The sequence below is a fragment of the Dysidea avara genome, chromosome 7 (assembly GCF_963678975.1).
Source record: "Dysidea avara chromosome 7, odDysAvar1.4, whole genome shotgun sequence".
Taxonomy (NCBI): domain Eukaryota; kingdom Metazoa; phylum Porifera; class Demospongiae; order Dictyoceratida; family Dysideidae; genus Dysidea; species Dysidea avara.
In genome coordinates, this window is record NC_089278.1 from 33,573,587 (window position 1) to 33,600,206 (window position 26,620).

Below are 26,620 nucleotides of genomic sequence, written 5' to 3' on the forward strand. Positions count from 1 at the left end.
TATAATGTTCTTAAAAGTGTCAAGGTTAATTGTGTCAATGTTGTCAATTTTCAAGTTATTCCAATCAATAATTGTTCTTGGCAGAAAAGAATACTTATATAAATCAATTCTGGATTGCAGCTATGCAAATTTGAGGGGATTATTGGCACGAGTATATGATACAGGGGTTGGCTGGGGTAAACAATGGTTTGGTAGCACCAGTAAGTTTCTTACAATCTTGAATAATAATATAAGTCTAGCATTCCTTCTCCTACTTTTTAAACTTGGCCATTGAAGGTAATTAAGCATATCTGTAATACTGTGTTGTTGACTGGATCTGTGCCATGGTTTATTAAGAACAAATCTTGCAGCTCGGTGTTGAATCATTTCTAATTTGCTAACTGTTGTTTGGTGATAAGGATCCCAGATGGTTGAGCAGTATTCAATAGAAGGTAACAATAATTGTTTGTATAAGTGTTCTTTGATTTGTATTGGGGCATTATATAAATTCCTTTTCAGAAATCCAAGAAGACGGTTTGCCTTTCCACAAATATAGTTAACATGAGGTTCCCATGATAGTGTATGATGGAGGCGGATACCAAGATAGGTCTGCTCTGATACAATATTCAATGGAATATTAGACATTTTATATGTAAAAGTGCTTTTACTGTGGTGGGTTGTAAATTGTAAAATATTGCATTTGGGAATGTTAAATTCCATCAGCCAGTTGCTAGCCCATTGTGTTAAGGAATCTAAGTCATTTTGCAGTATTCTGTGATCGTTGGGCGTAGCTATAGTTTTAAAGAGTAGAATGTCGTCAGCAAATAATCTAATTTCACTCTTGATGTTTGTTACAATATTGTTAATGTAAATTAGGAACAACACAGGACCAAGTACGGAACCTTGTGGAACACCAGATGTAACTTGACATGTAGAAGATCTAGAGCCTTCTACTACAACCTGTTGGGTACGACCATGAAGGAAGGACTCTAGCCACTGTAAGACAGTTCCTCTTATACCATAGTAATTTAATTTGTAGAGAAGTCTAGAATGAGCTACTCTGTCGAACGCTTTAGAAAAGTCTAATATAGCAGCATCAACTTGCAGGTTCCTGTCAATATCTTTTGCAATGTCATTAACAGTAATGAGTAGTTGAGTCTCACAGGAATGTTTTGATCTAAATCCAAACTGGTTGTCTGAAAGAATATTGTGGTCCTCCAAATGCTTCATAATTTGACTCACAATGATATGCTCCATTGTTTTACAAACTACTGAGGTGAGTGAGATAAGACGGTAGTTGCCTGGGTGAGCTTTGGAACCTTTTTTAAATATTGGGGTGACATAGGCATGCTTCCATTGTAATGGGACTTCACCAGATTCTAGTGATTGTTTGACTACCGTGTGTCTTGATAGATGATGTTCTAAAAGTGTTTTAAAATGATTAAGGTCTGGTGAACTATCAATTCTTCTGGGAGGGAGTTCTATAGTCTGATGGTGGATGGAAAGGAGTGTAGGTATGTATTTGTTCTGGCTAGCAGCTGTATCTATCTCATGTGTAATTTTCATTGACGTGATAATTTTATCATCCCTGCCAGATAAAGCTCAATTAAAGTCCACAATACAGTTAATTAGGGGCAATGGCAAAGTTGCATACCTCTGTCAGTAACTCAGTCAGTAAATAAACTATGTAGCAAGCTACAAATTTTTTAAGCTATAAAAGCTATAGCTCTTTCTCGCTGCATGGTGATGAAAGTGGCTGTTTGACTCAGTAGATACAGCAATTTTGATATTTTGTTGGCTATCTTGGTGGAGGCAATGAATTATCATGTCAATAAACACATTTTTTTATATTTGGGCTGCCCATGTCATCTGGTAAGAGAATAGCTAGCTCTTCCGCACAGCATGGTGATGAAAATGGATGTTCACTCTTCTGTATTTCAAATTTGCATGATTGTTTGTTGCCACTGATGGCAATGAAATTGTCGCATCGATAAAAACACAAATGTTATGTTTGGGATGGTGTGCCATCTAGGAAGAGAATAACTACATCTCCTCACAGTGTGGTGATGAAGGTGGATGTTCACTCAATCTGTGCTGCAAGTTTGAAATGAATCTGAGATTGTATGCTATCTGGCTGGTGATGATGAAATTGTCACATCGATAGAAATACAATTGGGCTGTCATGCCATGTGAGAATAGAATGGCTAACTCTTCCTCATAGCATAGTGATGAAGGTGGATGTTCACTCAGTTTATACTGCAAGTTTGAAATGAATCTGAAACTGTTTGCTATCTGGCTGGTGGTAATGAAAATGTCGCGCCCATTAAGATACAAAATTTTGTGTTTGGGCTGCACTCCATCTGAAGATAGAATAGCCAACTCTTCCTCACAGCATGGTGATAAAAGTGGATGTTCACTCAATCTGTACTGCAAGTTTTAGAAATTGCTTGCTATCTGCCTGGTGGTAATGAAAAAATGTCGTGTCCATTAAGATACAAAATTTTATGTTTGGGCTGTTGTGCCATCTGAGAAGAAAATAGCCAGATCTTCCTCACAGCATGGTGATCAAAGTGGATGTTCATTCAGTCTGTATTGCAAGTTTGAAATGAGTCTGAGATTGTTTGCTATCTGGCTGGTGGCAATGAAATTTACGCCAATAATAGCATGGTGAATGCGTGGATATAGCTATTTCATCGCCACCAGCCAGATAGCAAACAATCTTGGATTTATTTCAAACTTGCAATATGGACTGTGTGAACATCCAATTGCACCACCATGCTGTGAGGAAGAGCTGGCTTCTCTCTTCTTTGATAGCACAGCAGTCCAAACTTGTAATTTCATATTTTTAGTGACATGATATATTTCACCGCCACCAGCCAGATAGCATACAATCTCAGATTAATTTCAAACTTGCAGTATGGACTGAGTGAACATCCAAGTGCATCACCATGCTGTGAGGAAGAGCTGGCTTTCTCTCTTCTCAGATGGCAGGGCAGCCCAAACATAAATTATTTGGATTTTTACCAAGTAAAGCAACCCTGTGCAGTGTATACAGCTAGACTACTATGTACATTTGTTGAGCACAGCAACCCTAGATAATATTTTGCTAATGAGAACATTTGATTCTGTCCTGCAGAAGTAGCTGTATTTAAGGTACTACGTTTTTTTAACACAAATAATTATCGTGATATGCAAAAAATTACGATGGTTATTTCTCAAACCAAAACAATTGTGCCTCTGGTTTTATAGTGGTTCAAATATCAGTGCAGTAAGATAAACGCCCTGCAGGGTTAAAGAAATTATTTGGTGAAAGTCAATTTATTTTTTATTGGGAACCCTAACTATGAGTGTCAACAAGAAAAGTTACAAGTTGTTGAGTACCCATGGTAACAGTAGTGTAAAAAACAGGTATATGGAAACTGTTCTAGTTCGAAGATGATCAAGGGTTGAGTGCCAGGATAATGATGGCAAAAAGTTGTCACGTCATGGTTTCCATTTTTCACCCTGACTTTGTGCATGGGAAGCCTGCGTACTTTGATTTTACTGTGCATTGTCCATTACAGGAATCTTTGTTGGGTTGATCTACAGTTTCAGCAGGTGTGGCTGCTGCTAAGGCCAGGAGAAGAAGACTAGGATGCTCACCATGATGAGCTTGTGCAGGCTGCTGGAGGTGTCTTTGTCCCCCTGGTGGTTAAGTCTTTGGGTTTATGGTCTGCTGCTAGTCATCCTGTCTTGTAGGTTATTGCTCTGAAGACAACCACCAGGAGTGGCATTTCTTGTGGCCTTGTGTACTGCCATCTGCTAGAGCAACTCTCTGTTATTTTGTCTATGGCACCGCAATGCCCGGATATTTTTACACCTTTTTAGTCGGTTGTCTGGCAGTCCTTTGTGGGAGTTGAACTCAGTTTCATGCTCCCACTCCCTGCAGTAGTCTGCAGGGCTTTCTTCTTAAGGCCCCTGTCTGGGGTTGGCTGTGTGTATGCTGGTGGTCCATGCGGTGTTTTTGTAGGTCTGTGTAGGCTCTGTAGGTTTAGCTACTTGTTTCTGCTTTTTATCTTTTATAAATTAGCTAGCTAGAGATCGGAGAGGATGAGAATGCCATTAGGGTCGGAATAATGATAAGTAAAAAATAATAAATAATAATAAAAATTATGAACCACACCCACATTACAGATAACACCAATAAACATTCTAAAAGGAAGCTCACCCATCTATATAGGTCTTCACTAATAGGTTAATAGAAGACAAAACAGGCATAAAGTGCTAAAATAGAATTCTCCGTAATATTTCTGGATTTTTTCATTCGTCGTAACAAACATACCTACTTACAAGGTTAGATTCTATATCCATAATCAAATTCTTTTAGGCATGTTTATAAAAAGAAGCCAGTGGTTACACTTGTATTGGCTTGGGCAGCTGGTCACCAATGCAGGCTATTAGCCCGAATATGTTTGGAAGAGCATAGTAAATCAATGATCGAATGTAAGATTTGCAATGCTTGGGGCCGTCATGCTAGCAGGTCTCTAACAAAGCTAGTTAGAAACCTACTAGCAGGCCGCTTAGTGGTTTTTAAAAACCTCTTTATCTTTCAAAGATCAAAGCATACTATGCATATCATTATCCAAGGCCTGATAGAAAGTTTTATGGCAAAACTAACGGAACTTGTTGTAAGTTGATAGCAGCAGCCACCTAACCATCAAGTTACAGATCATTCTATAAAGGTATGTAAAGGGTTTGCATGTTTGTTTGTCAAATAGTTATTTATATGGCTGGTTTTGGCCTCACTGTTTAGCATTAGGGATAAATCCTTGGTATCATTTTATTTATCATTACGTCACAAGTAGAATGAAGTAAATTGTGTAGCCTTTGGATGGATGCTTCAAAAGTTACAGCACCTTGTGTAAGGCACGCACATTTGGGCCAGTTTTCTGGCCTATGCGAGTTTAAGTGATAAACTAATTATAAATGTGGGACTATCGCATTATAACTAACTGTCACATTATTCTATTAGAGTATCAGATCTATTGGACCTATTGTTCTTCCCCTAATTCAAAGCTTGATGAGTTTTGCAGCTTGTTCAAACTTTACACTGGAAATTATACATATTGATAATTATTTTAATGCTATACTTACCAGAAAAAATATTACACTCTATCAGAAGAACCAGCCAAATACTGCCCACCAGCATTCTGTGAGTCATTTTCTTTCTCATCAGAAACCTGTAATAATTTAAATATTTAAATATGAAACTAACAATATGCATCACAACTACATTATGACACTAGTATATGTGAATTTCAAATACTATACATAGAATATCTGTTAGAAATTTTTTTTATTATCACGATTCTTTTATAAAATTTGAGATTACGTACAACAGAACATACACTGGTTAAAGGTAACTTCTATAAGTTGAATGGCAAAGTTTTAAGATTCTTCAAACCTATGATAAATGCTGTCTTGCTGGCTTAGAAACTTCCCCTGAAAGAGGATAGATAGCACAGATATGTGCTCTCAGTCCACCTCTTTGTAGCACAGCCACACCATTGTTTATCAACCGATCATATCATTACTCCTCATTTAGCTGGCAGAATACTTTTTACCCTGGACATTGTTTCCGATCACTTTCGTTTCTATTCAGACATTGGACATTTTCTCTGGAAACTGTCCGATATCTGACCATTATTAGGAGCACTGAGATAAGACAAAATGTGAGTAACATAACAAGCTTATGGCCACCTTTGAGGTGTACAAAATATGAAAGCCAAGCTATTAAAAATTAAGTTTTCAACATAGATGAATTAATTTGCATGTTAATTTTATACAGGTTTTTGTGCAAAAACAGAATGTACAAATGTTATAAATAAGCCGAGCAAGACTAGCTAATATATGTTGAATGATTTTTAATCATAAAGCCTGCACAGACTAGTTAGCATTATTCTTGGTATTAGTTACTCATAATGCAGAGTAATAGACTAATCAACAAAGCTATTAGCCCTCCAACATGTCGTTAAAAAAAAACAAACAAAAAAAAACAAAAACATGTCGTACATGTTGGGAGATCAGTACGTCTTACGTTTTGGCATCTGATATTTGATCAAGACACACGGTAGTGTGTTGTGCAGCCCAAGAAGCCGGAGCGCAACACCCGTGAGTGTAACAGATCTTTTGTAATCTATATTTTTGTATAATTAACACTTTTTATGTAGGCAATTGATGCAAGATAGTAATGATTAGTAATTGTACCCTTTGAAACAGTCTGTCGTGTGAATAGTGTATTACTGGTAGCTTGAGTACTATTGATCGTGAACCTGTTCCGTTACATTGGCGTAGTCGGCAGGATTAAGCCGGGGCCACGCCAGTAGACTCATGATTTACTAACTCAGAGTGAAAAAGCTGTGATACCGTGGCATCGTCTCATTTTTAACGGTACCTGGAAAGGTCGAGTCTCGTATCATAGTGGCTTGTTGTTTCCGTTCATTTTATTACAGTTTTCACGTCGTTGGTGAGGAATTGGAGTGAGTGATGCAAAGTGACGGACGCCAGAGTGATCAAGATGAAGTCAGGAGTGTTCGGTTGGTTGAGAGACCACTTATTTTGCCTGAGGTATTTACCGGAGATGGAGATTTCTGTGAATGGATCCAGCACTTTGAGAGTATAGCAATTGTCAATGCGTGGGACGACATTAGCAAGTTACAGTGGCTGCACGTGTGTGTCACCGGAAGAGCACATGTGGCGCTCGCCCGAGCTAAGTGTGTGTCTTACAAACAGGCCAAGGAAGCTCTACTGGAACGCTTTGAACCACCTAGTAAGAGGGAACTGTATAAGAATGAACTGCAGCTTCGTGTAAAACAAGAAACGGAAAGTTGGGGTGATTTTGCGGATGAGGTTAGTGTACTGACAGAGAAGGTGTACCCGGAACTACAAGAGGAAGCCAGGGAACAATTAACTTTGCGTCATTACTTTGATCAGCTGCAAGACCCCAGAGTGGCCTTGGGAGTGAGGCAACGCCACCCAAAGACATTTTCAGAAGCCGTCACTGTGACTCTTGAACTTGAATCCTACCTACTTGCGACACCTGCACAACATCATGAAGGGCCACAGGAGCACAAAATTACACAACCTGATCTCTTTGCAATGCTTAATACATTAATGGAAAAGCTAAGAAGGTTAGAATGTGAAGTAAACCAGAGACCAAGTAACAGCAGAGAGAGGGACATATACCAACAAAAACAAAGGAGCAAACACCAGGAAGAAATCTTGGAAGAAAAAACTTCACCCAGGAGTCAGGTATGCGAGAGTAACTGTCCTTCACAAAATGATGATGTGTACACAATTGCTGTAAATAGTATATCTAACTATACTATGTGTGCACGTGTGTTTGGTAATGAGATATCATTCCTGGTGGATACTGGTGCAGCTGTGTCACTTGTGTCTAGAGAAGTGTGGGACCGCATTAAGCCAACTCCAGCTCCAAGAATGAATCCAGTTGGTCTGCGGCTGGCTGGCGTTGATGGTGCTCCCTTGCATGACAGGGATCGGTAATAGTTGAGCTAAACATTTTGGGGCAAACATTCCAGTAAGAACTTATAGTTGTCAATGCTCTAACATCAGAGGGAATCCTTGGGTTGAACTTCCTCGAAGCTAATAACTGTGTCTTGGATTTAGCACGAGGGGAACTCTATTCACATGGGGCATGAATATCTTTGCATGCAAAAAGATTGCATGAGAGTAGTATGGCTCGCGTAGAGGTTGTTACAGTTGCTGCTGCCAGTGAAATTGAGATTATGGGACGGTTGCCCCTGACCTGTGAAGGCACCTGGATGGTGGAAGACAAGCCAATGAAAAAGTCCCCAGTACTTGTAGCCAGAGCCATTGTGACACCTCAGAGTGGACTTGTGCCTATCCGCATAATAAACCTTGATTGTAAACCTACCACTATACACAAGGGCACTAAAGTGGCACGTGCAGAGGCTATAGATGACATATGGGATGTATCATCAGTAGGCAAAACTAATGGTCCTGCTTGCACTGATGATGAGTGGAATGAAATACTAGGTGATGTCCTGGCTAAGGTGTCAGATGCCTTTTCTGAACACCAATTAACCCAATTAAGTGCACTGCTTACATCTTATTCACATGTGTTTGCTGTGAAATCTGGTAACCTAGGCCGAACAAATGTGTTGACCCATAGAATTGAGACGGCAGGGAACCCTGTTCGTCAAGCAGTGAGAAGAGTCCCTTTGCCCCAAAGAGAGGAAGTTAAGAAAATGTTAGCAGAAATGCAAGAGAAAGACATCATTGCTCCATCAAAGAGCCCTTGGGCATCCCCTATCGTTCTGGTCCCAAAAAAGGATGGCTCCCTTCGCTTCTGTGTTGACTACCGTAAAGTGAACGAAATAACATGTAAGGATGCCTATCCTATACCAAGGATTGATGACACCCTTGACACCCTGGCAGGTTGCAAATGCTTATCCACTTTAGACTTAAAGAGTGGATACTGGCAAGTAGAGGTTGACCCACAGCACAGAGAAAAAACAGCTTTCTGTACACATGAAGGCCTGTTTCAATTTAATGTAATGCCTTTCGGATTATGCAATGCACCTACGACTTTCCAACGGCTTATGGATATGGTGCTAACTGGGCTTCAATGGAGCAGCTGCATAGTCTATATTGATGATATAATTGTGGTAGGAAGGACTTTTGAGGAGCACCTGTGTAACTTGAAACATGTGTTTGAACGGATAGATAAGGCAGGACTTAAACTGCATCCAGACAAATGTCAGTTTCTGCAGCCCAAGGTTCGGTTCCTGGGACATAGTGTATCTGCAAAGGGTATTTCACCAGACCCATCAAAGACCAGTCAGGTGAAACAGTGGCCAACACCTACTTCAGTGAAGGAAACCCAACAATTTCTAGGATTGGCTAGCTATTATAGAAGATTTATTAAAGATTTTGCTTCCTTAGCATCACCATTACACAAGCTCACAGAGAAGAAATCTGATTTTCGATGGACAAGCCAATGTCAAGAAGCATTTGATTGTTTGAAAAGCCACTTGGTGTCAGCTCCCATCCTAACTTTACCCGACTGGTCTAAACCCTTCCTCCTGGATACCGATGCCAGCGATACAGGAATTGGAGCTGTCTTGTCACAGGTCCAAGATGTCGGGAATGTGTGATAGCATATGCAAGTAGAAGCCTGACAAAACCAGAACGCAATTATTGTGTGACACGAAGAGAACTTTTGGCAGTGATTACTTTTCTACATCACTTTCGCCCTTACCTTCTTGGAGCACCCTTCACAATACGTACAGACCATAGTGCACTCTCTTGGATACACAAGTTTAAGAAGCCAGAAGGTCAGATTGCTCGGTGGGTGCAGAAATTACAGGAGTATGAATTTACAATTATTCATCGCCCTGGTATCCGTCACCACAATGCTGATGCAATGTCTCGCATACCTTGCAAACAGTGTGGTATTGTTCCAGCTGGTGAGGTTGTAGCTCTAGCTGCTGTGACAACCCCAAACTTAGCTTCACCTTGCGAATATTCCCCTGAAGAACTGCGAGCTTCCCAGTTGAATGACCCTTGTATTCGCTTAGTGTTGACTTCCAAAGAAGCTAACCAGTGTCCTAACAGATTACCAAATACCAGCTCAGAGGACAAACGACTATGTCAGTTATGGGACCAACTTACTGTTGTTAACGGACTACTCTACAGAATATTTAAAGAACCAAAACAGAATGACACTGGTTTCAACTAGTAGTCCCCCAAGAGCACCGATCTAGAATTTTGGCAGCACTACATGAAGGGGTGGTAGGAGGTCACTTAGGACAGGAGAAAACCTTCAGCAGGGTCAAAGAACGCTTTTACTGGCTCAAGTATTGGAATGATACTCGCAATTGGTGCCAAACCTGTGCTAGTTGTGCAACTAGAAAACCCACCCCTACTTCCAGAAGAGCACTGCTGGGAACTGTAGCAGCTCATCACCCTGGAGAGGTAATTGCTATGGATATTGTTGGACTATTCCCAGAGAGTGACAACAAAAATTCATACGTATTAGTCGTTGCAGATCTATTTACAAGATGGATGGAGGCATTCCCCATCCCAAACCAAGAAGCTGACACAGTTGCAGATAAATTAGTCAATGAAGTCTTTATGTGATTTGGTGTCCCCTGTCAACTACACTCAGACCAAGGACCACAGTTTGAATCAAAGTTGATAGCCGAAGTGTGCAAGCTGTTGGGAATTCAGAAGAGCAGAACTACACCATATCATCCTCAATGTGATGGTATGGTGGAGAGATTCAACAGGACCCTACTGAACATGTTGGCTACTCACTGTAAGAACAATCCCTGGAACTGGGAAGAACACTTGCAAAAAGTGTGTTTTGCATACAACACAAGCATTCACACGTCAACTGGCTACTCACCATATTACTTAATGTTCGGTCGTCAACCAGTTTTGCCTATTGATGTGCAGTATGGCACTACCCAGCCACACCAACAACCATCCGTAAATGAGTATGCAGCTGAGTTAGATCAAAGACTAACATCCGCATTCGAGCTTGCTTGCAGGACATCTGGAGTTCAACATGAACGACAAAAACAGTACTATGACACAAAGACACATGGTGAATCACATGCTGTAGGTGACTTGGTCTGGCTCCACAATCCCAAGGTGCCCAAAAACAGTAGTAAGAAGCTGTTTCATCCATGGACTGGACCCTTCAAGGTAGTCAAAAAACTGTCTGAGTATACTTACAGGATACAAAAACAGGAGGGCTGTAGACTGAGGCAAGTAGTCCATTTTAATCGATTAAAACCATGCCCAAGAGATATCAGATTAGACAGCAGTAGTAATCAGCAAACCACAGATAAGGATGATGACACATCAGCACCAAGACATAATGATGTACCGTCAGCAGCTCCACCACCAACAGGGACTAATTTAGAAGTAGTGGATAATGATGACGATGATTTTACTTCAGTGCATAACCAATGGAATGTGGGTGAAGCTCAGAACACTGACAATGTACACACGTCCACTGAGCTGAGACGTTATCCTACAAGGCAGCACAGACCCCCAGCAAGATTCCAAGACTATGTAAAGTCATAAAGATGAGGAAATCTTCTTAATAGGAGGGGGCAGTGTAACAGATCTTTTGTAATCTATATTTTTGTATAATTAACACCTTTTATGTAGGCAATTGACACAAGATAGTAATGATTAGTAATTGTACCCTTTGAAACAGCCTGTCGTGTGAATAGTGTATTACTGGTAGCTTGAGTACTATTGATCATGAACCTGTTCCGTTACATGAGTATATTGACAGGAAGAACAAAAACACAATTTTCGCACCTCCATAGCTCTGTGCTGCCTTGATGAAACGAGACGATTTTTGCTGTGAACACTCCCTCCAACTTCAGCACTCCACATTCCAACTTTGAGTGCAATCGTAGGGTTCGCAATACGAAAAATCGATATCCTCCAATCAACTACCTAACTATTGTCATGTGTTAGGCTAAGTGTAACTTGAATAACACCAGCGTGGCAGCCAAGTTTGTCACTCTCTTCTGGTAGAAAACGATACAAATGTATTAAAATCACGTGATTTTTCATTGCAGCAGTTTGCAGGTTTCTTCGTATGTCACGATATTCACTCTCGACATTGTTCAAGTAGTCTATCATCAACTCAAAGTATTGGTGGTTTGATTTTATTAGTCAATTTCTGGTGGCAGCATAATCTGTGCAGCTTTTTGGCGACAGACAAAGAGTTTCTTCCTCTGGAGCACAGGACAAGCAGAGCAGCAACTGCGCAGTGGGTCAACAATGACCAGTACTAGGTAAAATACCTGCATGTGGAGTATGGTTATAATTGAAGCTTGTTAGCCATCTGGCTGAGCCATCTATATGATGAAATTCGGCCAAAATAGCAAAATTTTTGCTAACAAATACCAGAATGGTTGATACATCAGTGAGACAGTTTCCAATAGCAAGGATACGAAGCTTATAAACACCTAACAATAGTCAGTTGAGACTTTTTGCAGATGATTGTTTAGTTTATCGTCCTATCTACTCACCCGAAGATCATAAGATACTCCAAAGTGATCTTGACACATTATCATCATGGGCTGATATTTGGCAAATGGAATTTAATGTTTCAAAATGTTGCATCATGCAGATATCTACACTACATTCTGCTAGTGAGTTCTCCTATACAATGTACAAAATCCCCTTAGAAGTTGTTGAGAGACATCACTATTTGGGAGTACTTTTAGATAACAAGTTGTCATGGACCCCTCACATAACTTCAGTGTGCAATAAAGCTAATCGTCTACTGGGATTTTTGCGAAGAACTCTCCACCATTGTCCACCTCACTTAAAAGAACATGCATATAAACAGATTGTCTTGCCATCTATTGAATACTGCTCTTCTATCTGGGATCCACATCAACAATCACTCATTCACAAGTTAGAGATGATACAACATCGTGCTGCACGTTTCGTGTTAAATAGACCTTGGAGAAGGAATCATAGGGACAGTATAACTGAAATGTTAGTGGAATTAAAATGGCCAACACTGGAAGATCGTAGGAAACAGGCACGTCTGATGCTGTTGTTTAAGTTTGTAAACAAATTAATTTATGTTCCAAATCAGTATCTGCCAGTGTTATCTCCTGCAACAAGTACCAGGGCAAACCATCCCTTGAAGCTATTACAGTTGTATGCCAGAACAAATCGATATAGTAACTCTTTCTTACCAAGATCAATACCAGACTGGAACAATTTAGATATGGAAGATCTTGACAATATAGACTTACTTACTTTCAAGAACTGTTTGCAAAATGCATAGACACTAAAATTTTGTTTTTGTACATTAGCGATTTACCCAATGGGTTTTGCTAATCAATAATAATAAATAAATAAATACGTGTAGCACATGCGAGATTGAGATACTCTAATAGAACAGTCACCCGGGTATTGGTAAAACCGGAAGGGGAGCGGGAGATTTCTTGGTAAAACCGGGACCGGGAGCTGGGAGATCACGTGCACAATACTACAGGCAACTGTTATTTTTGCACTAAATATGGTTTATTGATGCAGAAGAGGACTCACGCAAGTTGTTCCCCTCCTTTACAACATGAGATATTATACGAACTTACAAAAGATCGAGATACTCTAATAGAGCAGTCAGCCGGCCACTCTATAGAACAGTCTCATGTTCTGTCTCTTAACTGCCACTGACTGCCAGTAACTTGTTAATGCATTTTTAATAACAAGGTCAAAAGTCTTAGTGCCTTCAAATTAAAAAAAAATCTTGTTGGGTGGGGATCATGCTCCCAGAATGTCACCCATATCATTGACTTCCTTTTGTAGCTGTGTGCTTCACTCCATGTATGACCTTCATTGCTGTAAGTTTACCCAGACTCTTTGACCAGCTCCACTGATTTTATTCTACCAAGTTATTGTTGCTTTGGTTGTTTAGACAGTTGCTAGATCCAGACGGTGCATGAACTTTCACAGTTAGATATTGTCAGTTTATAAATTCAATAATTATTTGGAGTTTGTACAGCAAGAATTTTTCTTTGTGAGTTAGCAATAAAAGTTCTTAAATTATCAGACTGATTTGATTGATTAATTTATAAATTACCCTCTGAGTCTCTGACAATTGGCAACTACCATTCTTCCTTGCCAGCACAGCATACAATGCAGACAAAATTAATGAATATATAGCTAGCTAACAAGTACAATTCATCAGGATGGGTTTCATAAAGAATAAGATGTTGCCAGGCAAATGCATTAAATACACTTGTACCCACTCTACACGCGGACACTCAAAGAGATTCTTACAGTTACCAGCAAGAACTAATGCCTACTTAAACTCTTTTCTTCCAAACAGTATTAAGCTGTGGAGCACTTTACCAGGTGATGTTGTAATTGTTTCAGACCTCAATCATTTCAAACAAGGAATAACAGGACTGTTATCTTAATTCTTATATTATAATTTTTGTAATGTAACTACTTTGTGCATACATGCACCCCCAGGAGGCCTACACAGTAATAAAAATAATTAATTAATTAATACATACAGTATAGCTACCACCAGTGGAACAAGCCATAGCATGAGAAGGACAACAGTGAGTCTGACAATACTAATGGATTGGACTTATAGAATATAGTGTTCACATTGGCATGCATCACTTCAGGGACTGTGGGGACAGAACTCAAAATGAGAATTTTTCCCAAGATAAATTTTGATTTAGTAGAACAATTAAGCAGCAAAGTATGAGGTGGACTGATGGAGCAGGTCAAAGAGTCTTATAGCAATGAAAGTCACACATGGAGTTTTTGAAGCATAGAGGTAGCTACAAAATGCAGACAGTGATGGGTGACTTTCTGGGAGTATGATTCCCAATCTTTTTTAAGTTGCTCCAAGGCTATAGCTACTATTAGACTTTTCACTTGTTATTACAAATAAATTAACAAGCTACTGGCAGTTAAGAGATAGAATATAATATTATGAGACTGTTCTATAAGAGTGGCTGACTGCTCTATTAGAGTATCTCCATCCTTTTGTAAAAAGTATTGCAATTCCTTAACTTATAGCTAGTTCGTATATCTCATGTTTGAGACTACTTGCATGAGTCCTCTTCTGCATCAATAAACCATCTTTAGTGCAAAAATAACAGTTGCCTGTAGTATTGTGCACGTGATCTCCCAGCTCCCGGTCCTGGTTTTACCAAGAAATCTCCCACTCCCGCTCCCCTCCCGGTTTTACCAATACCCCAGTCACCCTAATAGAGCATTCAGCTATGTTTATAATTTACTCCATTATAGAATTATATTACATTGCAAGTTATTCTGTAGGGAGTTCAGCTACAAACAAGTCATCCTGTAGTCAGATCAGCTAGAAGAAGGTACCTAATAGAGAGTTCAGCTACAAAGAAACCATCATGTAGAGAGTTCAGCTGCAAACAAATCACCCTGTAGAGAATTCAGCTACACACAAATTGCCCTGTAGAGAGATCAGCTAGAAGAAGTTACCTTGTAGAGAGTTCAGTTACAAAGAAACCATCGTGTAGAGAGTTCAGCTGCAAACAAATTCCCCAGTAGAAAGTTCCACTATAAACAGATCACCCTGTAGAGAGTTCAGTCAGAAACAAGTCATCCTGTAGAGAGATCAGCTAGAAGAAGTCACCTTGTAGAGTTCAGCTACAAAGAAACCACCATGTAAGAGAGTTCAGCTGCAAACAAATCACCTATAAAGAGTTCAGCTAGAAAGAAGTCATCCTGTAGAGAGTTCAGCTAGAAGAATTACATTGTAGAGAGTTCAGCTACAAAGAAACTACCATGTAGAGAGTTCAGCTGCAGACAAATCGCCCTGTAGAGAATTCAGCTACAAACAAATCACCCTGTAGAAAGATCAGCTAGAAGAAGTTACCTTGTAGAGAGTTCAGCTAACACTAATGTCTGCAAACTTCTTTATAATAAGTATAGGTAATCACACATATTTGAGTGCAATTTTGGCTGTTACTCGTACAATTATAATGTGTGTGATCACATAGTGACCACCCTTCATGGTTTGTAGTACACATCTATCCAGTTTTATGTGGCCATTATCAGCAATTTTGATTGGCTACTCAAAATGTCTACATTTGTTGCACTTGAAAGGCTTATTCTATTGGCTATTCATTATATCACTTCCTTGTTGTATTTTAAAAGTTTTTATTATTCTGCTATTTTACTGGCTACTTTACAGTGAAATTACAGAAACAAGGACATGCAATTTGGGATTAATTACACTCCTACTATTGAGACTAATGTATAGCAAACTAATTATATATCTAATCAAAAACAGCCAAGCTGTAAAGAAGGGTGTAGCCTCCAAAAAAGCCAGGGTGAAAAAAGATGTGAAATCAAAGGTGGCATCCAAAAAATGGCTGTGATGGTAGGTTAATGGCAAAAATTTTAACAATGACAATTCAGGTGAATTTGTGTTGCCTCTTTCAAGTTTCACTAGGATTTGGCACCAAATTCACATGAACTGTTGTTATTAAAATTTTTCCCATTAACCTACCATCACAGCCATTTCTTGGCCACCACATTTGATTTCACATCTTTTTTCACCCTGGCTTTTTTGAGGCCACACTCTTTTTTACAGCTTGGCTGTTTTTGATTAGATACCACTTCTTTTTGTAACTTCATACCTAAAGCCAGCCTATGGCCAGCTTTAGGTATTTCTTTTAACTAGTCTTTTTCTTTACTACAGAGAGAATATTATTACGTATGAAGAAAATTTTAATGATTTGTTTAGCTACATGTACATTTAGGCAATAATTTACAAACATTATTGTGTTGATTGAACATAATAATAAGTCACACAGGTTGAACTGTTTGCAGCTGAACCCTCTACAGGGAAATGTGTATGTAGTTCTACAGGGAGCCTCACAATGTAACTGTACTCTTTGACTACATGGTGAATGATTTGTAGTTGAACTCACCACATGGTGGCTTATTTCCAGCTGAAACATTCTACGAAATGTAGCTGAATTTTCTCTTGTTCCAGCTGATCTCTCTACAGGGTAACTTGTTTCCAGCTGATCTCTCTACAGGGTGACTTGTTTCTAGGTACACTCTCTACAGGGTGACTTGTTTCTAGGTACACTCTCTACAGGGTGACTTGAAAAGTAGTTGAACTCCTTAATGAGTGACTTGATCAAGCTGATCTTCTCTACAGGGTGATTTGTTTCTGGCTGATCTCTCTACAGGATGATTTCTTTCTTCTAGCTGATCTCTCTACAGGATGATTTATTTGTAGCTGAACTCTCTACAAGGTAACTTCTTCTAGTTGATGTCTCTACAGGGTCACTAGTTAGTAGCTGAACTCTCTACAAGGTGACTTCTTCTAGCTGATCTTTCTACAGGGTAGTTTGTTTGTAGCTGAACTCTCTACAGGTGATTTGTTTGCAACTGAACTCTCTACATGATGGTTTCTTTGTAGCTGAACTCTGTACAGGGTAATTTGTTCTAGTTGATCCCTCTACAGGGAGATTTGTTTGTAGCTGAACTCTCTACATAGTGGTTTCTTTGTAGCTGAACTCTCTACAAGGTGACTTCTTCTAGCTGAACTACATAGTTGAACTCCCTACAAGTAGGCATTCCAGTATCCGAGATTTTTTAATAAAAAATTTCTCCATATATTCCCTAATAGAACCCTGGCACAAAACAACAACTCGCGTTTAACTTGGGATTGCTCCGTAGTCCGAGCTCCAATGAGGATGAAAATCGCTATGGAGTTTGTCCACACACTGCTAATCATGAAAATCTTAGTTTTGTCGTGCGCATTACATATAAGTAAGTTTTGTGTTGTTTTGTAATCTTTTTAAGCCTTGTAATGTATGTAGAATACTTTAAAATTTTAAAAAACATAGTGTCGGGTGGAAGGTAGTCACTGGTGCTTACTTTAAAGTGCATAGTTACTTTGCTTGGGTTAGCGATTTTCAGCTCCAGAGCAATTTTCTGATGGCTGTTTCATCAGCTCAAAAATACAAACCACTTCAAAGTCAGCATAACAATGCGGACACAACTCCACCTTAGGTATTGTTGTATCATTGTGGCACCTCCACTTTAGTTGTTTACCTTTATAAGTTGTTAACTTGATGTTTTTACTTACTTGAGATAGCCTCTTGCCTGTGGGTATGCACCATTGTATTGAGAAGTATGCAGTAGGTGAAACATATTTGCTCACTACAAAGCATACAAAGATCGCTGAGATCCGATAACATCTGAAGTTACTCTCATTATATGTACAAACTTGCAGCTAGAAGCAACTGCAGTTTCAAAACAGTCCAGATTGCTAGATGGCTTCCTGATTCAATAGTGCCATTTTTCGCTTTAAAATGTATGGGGAGCCCAGGAGAAAAAATGTACCTTTTTTCAGTTTTAAAGCACCGTGCATGCCAAAGTAGTTAATTCCAACCCAACAAACTATATATTTCTGAGATCGGAAATCAATACTCTATCTATTGAGTATATAAAAAGTCCATTTTTCCAAAATTCAAAAAATCGGGCTGGAATGCCTACTACAAGGAAACTTCTTCTAGCTGATATCTCTACAGGGTGAATTGTTTGTAGCTTATCTCTATACAGGTTACTAGTTTCTAGCTGATCTTTTGAATTCTTTTCAGGGTGACTGCTCTATTAGGGTGACTGCTCTATTAGAGTATCTCGATCTCGCACTTGCTACATCAAGTTTGATTTCGTGTTATAACTCCGTGGCTTCAAGTCTGATTCTTCTACACCATTGAAGATCCTTTCTAAGATGATTACTTCATCTGTACAGCGAATTCCAAAACATTACCCCAAGTGGTTTTTCTGGTGGGCGCGGGAAGTAGTAGTTTTTTTATTAGTTAAGGTTACGGGATAGTGAGCTAGTGAGCGACTGTCAAACAAAAATTTTATTACGTAATTAAGGCAGCCTTGGTGTTGTTGTGTTTTGTATCAGCTGGTAACAGGCTTAAATTGTTGGGAGGATAATAGCGTGCTGACTGGACAGGTACAAGGTACAAGAAAACACACGTAACAGTACAAGATAACATAGATACAACACACTTTGCAACTGGCGCACCTGTAAGCGCATGCGTAGTTTTGCTGACTAATGGCGATATTTTCCTGAACCAAAAATCAGGATTGTCAAACTAGTTGTTAACATTTTCTCGGACGGAGCCATTTGTTAGAAATAATGTTTCTAGTGCTTGTGATATCAATTTAAAAATTAATTTTGTGACCACAGTGTCTTGCTTTAGGCCATATTGTAGTCATATTTCAGCAACTATACACATTATTCACAAATCCTCTTGTCAGTCCCTCACAACTGATGTTCTTCAAACCTTAGAATTGTTAGTAAGTTCTCATGGTTCTTCATTGGTCTGATTTTTGGTTCACAGTTTTCACTGTTTGGCATGGGGACAACTCATGTTTCCATAACAACATTTGAATTCCATGTCGATTTATGAGAAGTTAAGAATGCATAAATATTTGATAACAATGCATTAAGAAAAATCAAACTCCTAATCATGAAAAATGATCGATAGTGTACATGTGGGGTTTACAGTATCCCGTAACCTTAATCTCGATTGCGTAATTGTTACACACTGTTGGTTTTTTCGTTGTATCTTCCTGGTTTTTAACTCGATTTCTTTCAAACCACAAAAGGTTTGAGGTTCAATAGTTAACCTATTCACCCACCGATTTTCAGCTTCTTCCCGTAAGCGGTTTACCCTGTAGGCGTGACAACATATTGCTGTTACTTTTCGTGAATAATCGCTAATAACTCTTTGCCTGTTTATCGTATTCCAGTAAAAGTTGGTACAGAGATGCGCCTTTATACCCCCCTTCTGAGTGCCAAATTTGAAGGCAATCGGATATTGCGTTCGCGTTTTATAGCGGCTTTTGTAAGTGTGCGAAAAGAGGAAGAAAAAACGAAGAAACTAAGCCAATGTTTGAAGTCGCATATCTCGGGAACGCTTGAAATAATTTGCTCAAATTTGGAATGTGGAGTACTGAAGTTGGAGGGAGTGTCCACAGCAAAAATCATCTTGTTTCATCAAGGCACCACAGAGCTACGGAGGTGAGAAAATTGCGTTTTCGTTCTTCCTGTCAATATACTCACGGGTGTTCAGTGCACGCCGGCTTCTTGGGCCGCACGACACACTACCGTGTGTCTTGATTCTATGGGTTAGTTATAATTCCATGCCACCATATGGTGCAATTTAGAAATCCAACAAAGATCAAAAGCAATAATAATATCTAATCCAAAACAGCCAAGCTGTAAAAAAAGTGTGCGGCCCTCAAAAAGGCTATGGTGAAAAAAGATGTGAAATCCAAGGTGGCGGCCAAGAAATGGCTGTGATGGTAGGTTAATGGTAAAAATTTTAATAACGACAATTCAGGTGAATTTTTGTGCCGCTTGGTCTTGGCACAAAATTCACCTGAAGTGTCATTATTAAAATTTTTTACCATTAACCTGCCATCACAGCCATTTCTTGGCCGCCACCTTGGATTTCACATCTTTTTCACCATAGCCTTTTTGAGGGCTGCGCTGTTTATTTACTGCTTGGCTGTTTTGGATTAGATTTCATTTCTTTTTGTATTTGTATACCCCAAAGCCGGCCTATGGCCGGCTTATGGCCAGCTTTGGGACTTTTTTAACCTGTCTTTTTTTCTTTACCACAGGAAGAAGAAGAAAAGATGAAGTAGATGTACTTTAAATATTTCTGATTTTATCAGTAAATGTACAAATTATATTTAAATAATACATTTATTTATTACAGAACTCTCCATGGTGGTTTCTTTGTAACTGAACACTCTACAAGGTGACTTCTTCTAGTTGCTCTCTCTACAGGATGAATTGTTTGTAGCTGAACGATCTACAAGGCAACTTCTTCTAGCTGATCTCTCTACAGGGTGATTTGTTTGTAGCCGAATTCTGTGCAGGTGATTTGTTTGCAGCTGAGCTCTTTACAGAATGATTTCTTTGTAGCTGAACTCTCTACAAGGTAACTTCTTCTAACTGATCTTTCTACAGGGCAATTTGTTTGTGGCTGAATTTTCTACAGGGTGATTTCTTTGCAGCTGAACTTTCTACATGGTGGTTTCTTTGTAGCTGAAATCTCTACAAGGCAATTTCTTCTAGCTGATCTCTCTACAGGGTGATTTGTTTGCAGCTGAACTCTCTACATGATGGTTTCTTTGTAGCTGAACTCTCTACAAGGTAACTGATGTCTCTACAAGGTCACTAGTGTGTAGCTGAACTCTCTACATGGTGGTTTCTTTGTAACTGAACTCTCTACAAGGTGACTTCTTCTAGCTGATCTTTCTACAGGGTGATTTGTTTGTAGCTGAACTCTCTACAAGGAAACTTCTTCTATAGCTGATCTCTCTACAGGGGGATTTGTTTGTAGTTGAACTCTCTACAGGTGATTTCTTTGCAGCTGAACTCTCTACATGGTGGTTTCTTTGCAGCTGAACTCTCTACAAGGTAATTTCTTCTAGCTGATCTCTCTACAGGGAGTTTTCTTGTAGCTGAACTCTCTACAGGTGATTTGTTTGCAGCTTAACTCTCTACATGATGGTTTCTTTGTAGCTGAACTCTCTACAAGGTAATTTCTTCTAGCTGATCTCTCTACAGGGAGTTTTGCTTGTAGCTGAACTCTCTACAGGTGATTTGTTTGCAGCTTAACTCTCTACATGATGGTTTCTTTGTAGCTGAACTCTCTACGAGGTAATTTCTTCTTAACTGATCTCTCTACGGGAGATTAGTTTGTAGCTGAACTCTCTACAGGTGATTCGTTTGCAGCTGAACTCTCTACATGATGGTTTCTTTGTAGCTGAACTCTCTGCAAGGTAACTTCTTCTAGCTGATCTCTCTATACGGAGATTTGTTTTTAGCTGAACTCTCTACAGGTGATTTGTTTGCAGCTGAACTCTCTACATGATGGTTTCTCTGTAGCTGAACTCTCTATAAGGTAACTTCTTTTAGCTGATGTCTCTACAAGGTCACTAGTTTGTTGCTGAACTCTCTACATGATGGTTTCTTTGTAACTGAACTCTCTACAAGGTAACTTCTTCTAGCTGATGTTTCTAGAGGGTGATTTGTTTGTAGCTGAACTCTCTACAAGGAAACTTCTTCTAGCTAATCTCTCTACAGGGAGATTTGTTTGTAGCTGAACTCTCTACAGGTGATTTGTTTGCAGCTGAACTCTCTACATAATGGTTTCTTTGTAGCTGAACTCTCTACAAGGTAATTTCTTCTATTGATCTCTCTACAGGGCGATTTGTTTGTAGCTGAACTCTCTACATGGTAGTTTCTTTGTAGCTGAACTCTCTACAAGGTGACTTCTTCTAGCTGATGTTTCTAGAGGGTGATTTGTTTGTAGCTGAACTCTCTACAAGGAAACTTCTTCTAGCTGATCTCTCTACAGGAAGATTTGTTTATAGCTGAACTCTCTACATGATGGTTTCTTTGTAGCTGAACTCTCTACTAGGTAATTTCTTCTATTGATCTCTCTACAGGGCGATTTGTTTGTAGCTGAACTATCTACATGGTAGTTTCTTTGTAGCTGAACTCTACAAGGTGATTTCTTCTAGCTGAACTATCTCTTTCCATAGTTACATGAACTCCCTACAAGGTAACTTCTTCTAGCTGATCTCTCGACAGGGTGAATTGTTTGTAGCTGATCTCTCTACAGGGTAACAGTTACAGAGTGTTTGTTGAATTTAATGTGGAAATGTGGCATTCCAGGATGAATAAGCAGCAGCTGAGTTCTGGTCAAACATTGTGTAGGAGACATACAGCTTTTTGGGATAGACCAGTGTCACTATTTAAAGGAGATTTTTCTGCAAGGTAATTTCTTCTAGCTGATCTCTCTACAGGGACATTTGTTTGTAGATGAATTATCTGCAAGGTAACTTCTTCTAGCTGATCTCTCTACAGGGTGATTTGTTTGTAGCTGAATTCTGTACAGGTGGTTTGTTTGCAGCTGAGCTCTTTACAAAATGGTTTCTTTGTAGCTGAACTCTCTACAAGGTAACTTCTTCTAAATGATCTGTCTACAGGGTGATTTGTTTGTAGCTGAATTCTGTATAGGTGATTTGTTTGCAGCTGAGCTCTTTACAGAATGGTTTCTTTGTAGCTGAACTCTCTACAAGGTAACTTCTTCTAGCTGATGTCTCTACAGGTCACTAGTTTGTAGCTGAATTCTCTACATAGTGGTTTCTTTGTAACTGAACTCTCTACAAGGCAACTTCTTCTAGCTGATTTTTCTACAAGGTGATTTGTTTGAAGCTGAACTCTCTAAAAGGAACTTTTTCTAGCTGATCTCTCTACAGGGAGATTTGTTTGTAGCTGAACTCTCTACAGGTGATTTGTTTGCAGCTGAACTCTCTACATGATAGTTTCTTTGTAGCTGAACTCTCTACAAGGTAACTTCTTCTAGCTGATCTCTCTACAGGGAGATTTGTTTGTAGCTGAACTCTCTACATGATGGTTTCTTTGTAGCTGAACTCTCTGCAAGGTAACTTCTTCTATTGATCTCTCTACATGGTGATTTTTTTGTAGCTGAACTCTCTACATGGTGGTTTCTTTGTAGCTGAACTGTGCAAGGTGATTTGTTCTAGCTGAACTATCTCTTTCCATAGTTGCATGAACTCCCCACAAGGTAACTTCTTCTAGCTGATCTCCCTACAGGGTGAATTGTTTGTAGCTGATCTCTCTACAGGGTGACTTGTTTGTAGCTGATCTCTATATAGGTTACTTGTTTGTAGCTGATCTCTTGAATTCTCTTCAGGGTGACTGCTCTATTAGGATGACTGCTCTATTAGAGTACCTCGATCTCGCACTTGCTGCACCAAGTTGGATTTCGTGTTATAACTCCGTGGCTTTAAGTATGATTCTTCTACACCATTAAAGAGCCTTTCTAAGATGATTACTCCATCTGTACAATGATTCTCAAAGCATTACCCCAAGCGGTTATCTGGTAGGCGTGGCAAGCAGTCGTTTTTTAATAGCTAATCTCGATTGCATAATTGTTACACACTGTTAGTTTTTTTGTTGTATCTTCCTGGTTTTAAGCTCGATTTCTTTCAAACCACAAAAGATTTGAGGTTCAATAGTTAACCTATCTACCCACCGATTTTCAGCTTCTTCCCATACGCGGTTTACCCTGTAGGTGTGACAACATATTTGTGTTACGTTTCGTGAATAATCGCTCATAACTCTTTGCCTGTTTATCGTAGTCCAGCCAATGTTGGTACCCAGATGCGCCTTTATACCCCCCTTCTGTGTGCCAAATTGGAAGGCAATCGGATATGGCGTTCGCGTTTTATAGCAGTTTTTGTAAGTGTGCGAAAAGAGGAAGAAAAATAAGAAGAAAAAAAAACCAAGAAACTAAGCCAATTTTTGAAGTCGCATATCTTGGGAACGCGTGAAGCGATTTCGCTCAAATTTGGAATGTGGAGTGCTGGAGTTGGAGGGAGTGTCCACAGAAAAAAATCGTCTTGTTTAATCAAGGCAGCACAGAGCTACGGAGGTGCAAAAATTGTGTTTTCTTTCTTCCTGTCAATATACTCACGGGTGTTGACCGCCAGCTTCTTAGGCCGCACGACACACTACCGTGTGTCTTGATTATCAAATTGAGTTTGAAACCCAGGAATCCTTGTATTGCATAGTCATCAGGTTCCATAGTACATTGTTTGGTTTAGACCAAATTGACACAATGAAATTTCTGTGAATTGAGCTTAACATAGCATCAGTGTGTGTATTCAAAGAGTTGCTCTATACATACCATTATCAAACAGACACACGATAGATAGATGTTACATGTTAGAAAATGTATTGGACACGCCTGGCCATGAACAATGAACACTAATGTCTGTAAACTTCTTACGAAATCAGCAATGTGTGACAAGAGTAATATACTGTACTTCTCAGCATCATCTAAAGGCATTACTGTTTAAAAGTAGTTACTTTTGTAGACATACCAAGAGAATAAAGGATTTTGCAAGGATCATTATTATGAGGATTTGCACTCAATTGAAGCGTAGATTAGCATTCGGGTGGTACCGTATATGCCTTCCAATACTAATGCATTTTAATATCAATAAACATTCACTTTGTTGAAGCCATCATATTTATTCTTCAAAACACCTTCCAATCCTGCACATGCTTTGCTTTAGAGCAACCTTAGAAGTCCTAATAATGTTTTTTTTGTACCAGATAGACATTGTATAACGTCCTTCATTCTTGTACCATATGCAATCATATGCAATGATATGTCATAGCTACCAGAAAACGCTAATAATCAGCATAGCTAGTAATATCATCAATCACCATACAATAATAGTGATTGTGATGTGGATTGTTTGCTCTACTGTAACTAGATTAGTAACAATATTTATTACAAAACTGATAAATCTTATAACACACAGCTTCAACCAGACCATAAATAAGTTTTCTACAACATGGTCAATTATATTACAATTTTTTGGTATCACTAATATTATTCATGATTTTGTGTACATTAAAACTATACATACACATGTATCTAAAATTCCCCAAACAAACCACAACTCAGACTATTGTCACCATGCCAAGGATAGTTAAGAGACATTTAGAGATAACCCAGCAGTAGATAGCTATCATGTATACATATATATCATCACAGTGATGCTGAGATAACATGTTTAACATGTACAATACACAATACACAACACTACAATACACAACACTACAATCCACAAGCTATGTACATAACTGCTGTCAATAAATATAGCTATAAAGTATGAGTTACTTTGTTACCATTCAAGTATCTATATTCTATTTATAATTGGTACTGATTTGTACAGCAACAGGCCCAACTAGTTAGCAATAAAACCAGCATGGTAAAATAGAAATTTGCATTTCAAGTGATGATCCCTTAAGCACCTTTTATTGTACCGATCCCTACTACTTTGTAAATTTCATTTTTGGCTGTTAACTCTTTTTGTAATTCATTGTTAATTATACAAATACATGACAGACATGCACCCCTATAGTACTTACTAATAAGCAACACAATTATATGTTCTGCCCATTACACAGCCTTACACAAGAAGAATGATGCGTGAAGCTAGCCTACAACTTTAACTGTCAGAGGCATAGTGCAACAAATCAAGGACGATTTTTGTTTTTATTCTCAAGTAAAAGGCAACATAAAGCCATTAGTGCATTACCACAAATTGACACTTTATGCTACCAGTGAGTATGTTTATGGTGCATGCACTGTATGTGTAGTAGTATGTACTTATGCATACACACGTGCGTAGTTGCAACATTATGTAACATGTAGATACGTCATAAGGTATTATGTAATTGTATAGTATGACAACTAGCTTTATAAATGCATGCACAATAATTTATTTTTATTCTGCTGTTATCTAAATATGAACTATGTGAACACTGTGCGCATCCAACATGGTGTCAGAAGCTAATAGTAAAGCTACAGCTATGGCGGTGTTGTAGTGGTCCCCACCAGAAAAGTTCACTTTCTGCACACCAGAAGAATGGATCCGTCGCTTCAAGAGGTTTCATCAAGTGTCAGGCCTCACTAGTAAAGGCGAAGAAAGCCAAGCCTTTAGTTTATGCGATGGGAAATGAAGCAGACATCTTTTCATTTATCAGACGAAGACTCCAAGAAGTACGAAACTGTAAAAGAAAAGTTCAAAGCTTACTTTGTAATGAAAAGAAACGTTATCTATGAAAGAGCTAAATTCAGTCAAAGAATACAGCAGCCTGACAAACCAGTTGACAGTTTCATAACCAACTTACGTACATCGTAGTTTAGCCAACTTTTGCAATTATGGAGCTCTCCACAACCAACTGATTCGTGATAGAATAGTAGCGGGAATTCAAGATTGAAAGTTATCCAAAAGACTGCAGATAGATCCAGACTTAACTTTCGTCACTAGCGAAGCTGTCAAACAGCAGTAGTCTACCCTACACAGCCCATCAGATGCCACTAATTCAATTGCAACCATTAGCAGAGGGGGTACTGCACCCAGAAATAAACAATTCTACCACAACAAGAGACACTTAGACTCT

General features: G+C 39.0%; 1 protein-coding gene across 1 annotated transcript in view; it reads right to left on the reverse strand.

The window, feature by feature from the left end:
• The window catches only part of LOC136261190 (neurotrypsin-like), a gene marked incomplete at its 3' end in the record, with an annotated part of 86,965 nt that overhangs the window by 54,001 nt on the left and 6,344 nt on the right, over positions 1-26,620 (reverse strand). Inside the window, exon 2 of the mRNA XM_066055166.1 lies at positions 5,113-5,198. Within this exon, the coding sequence (XP_065911238.1) occupies positions 5,113-5,191 (79 nt within the window). The remainder of the gene's footprint in view (positions 1-5,112; positions 5,199-26,620) is intronic.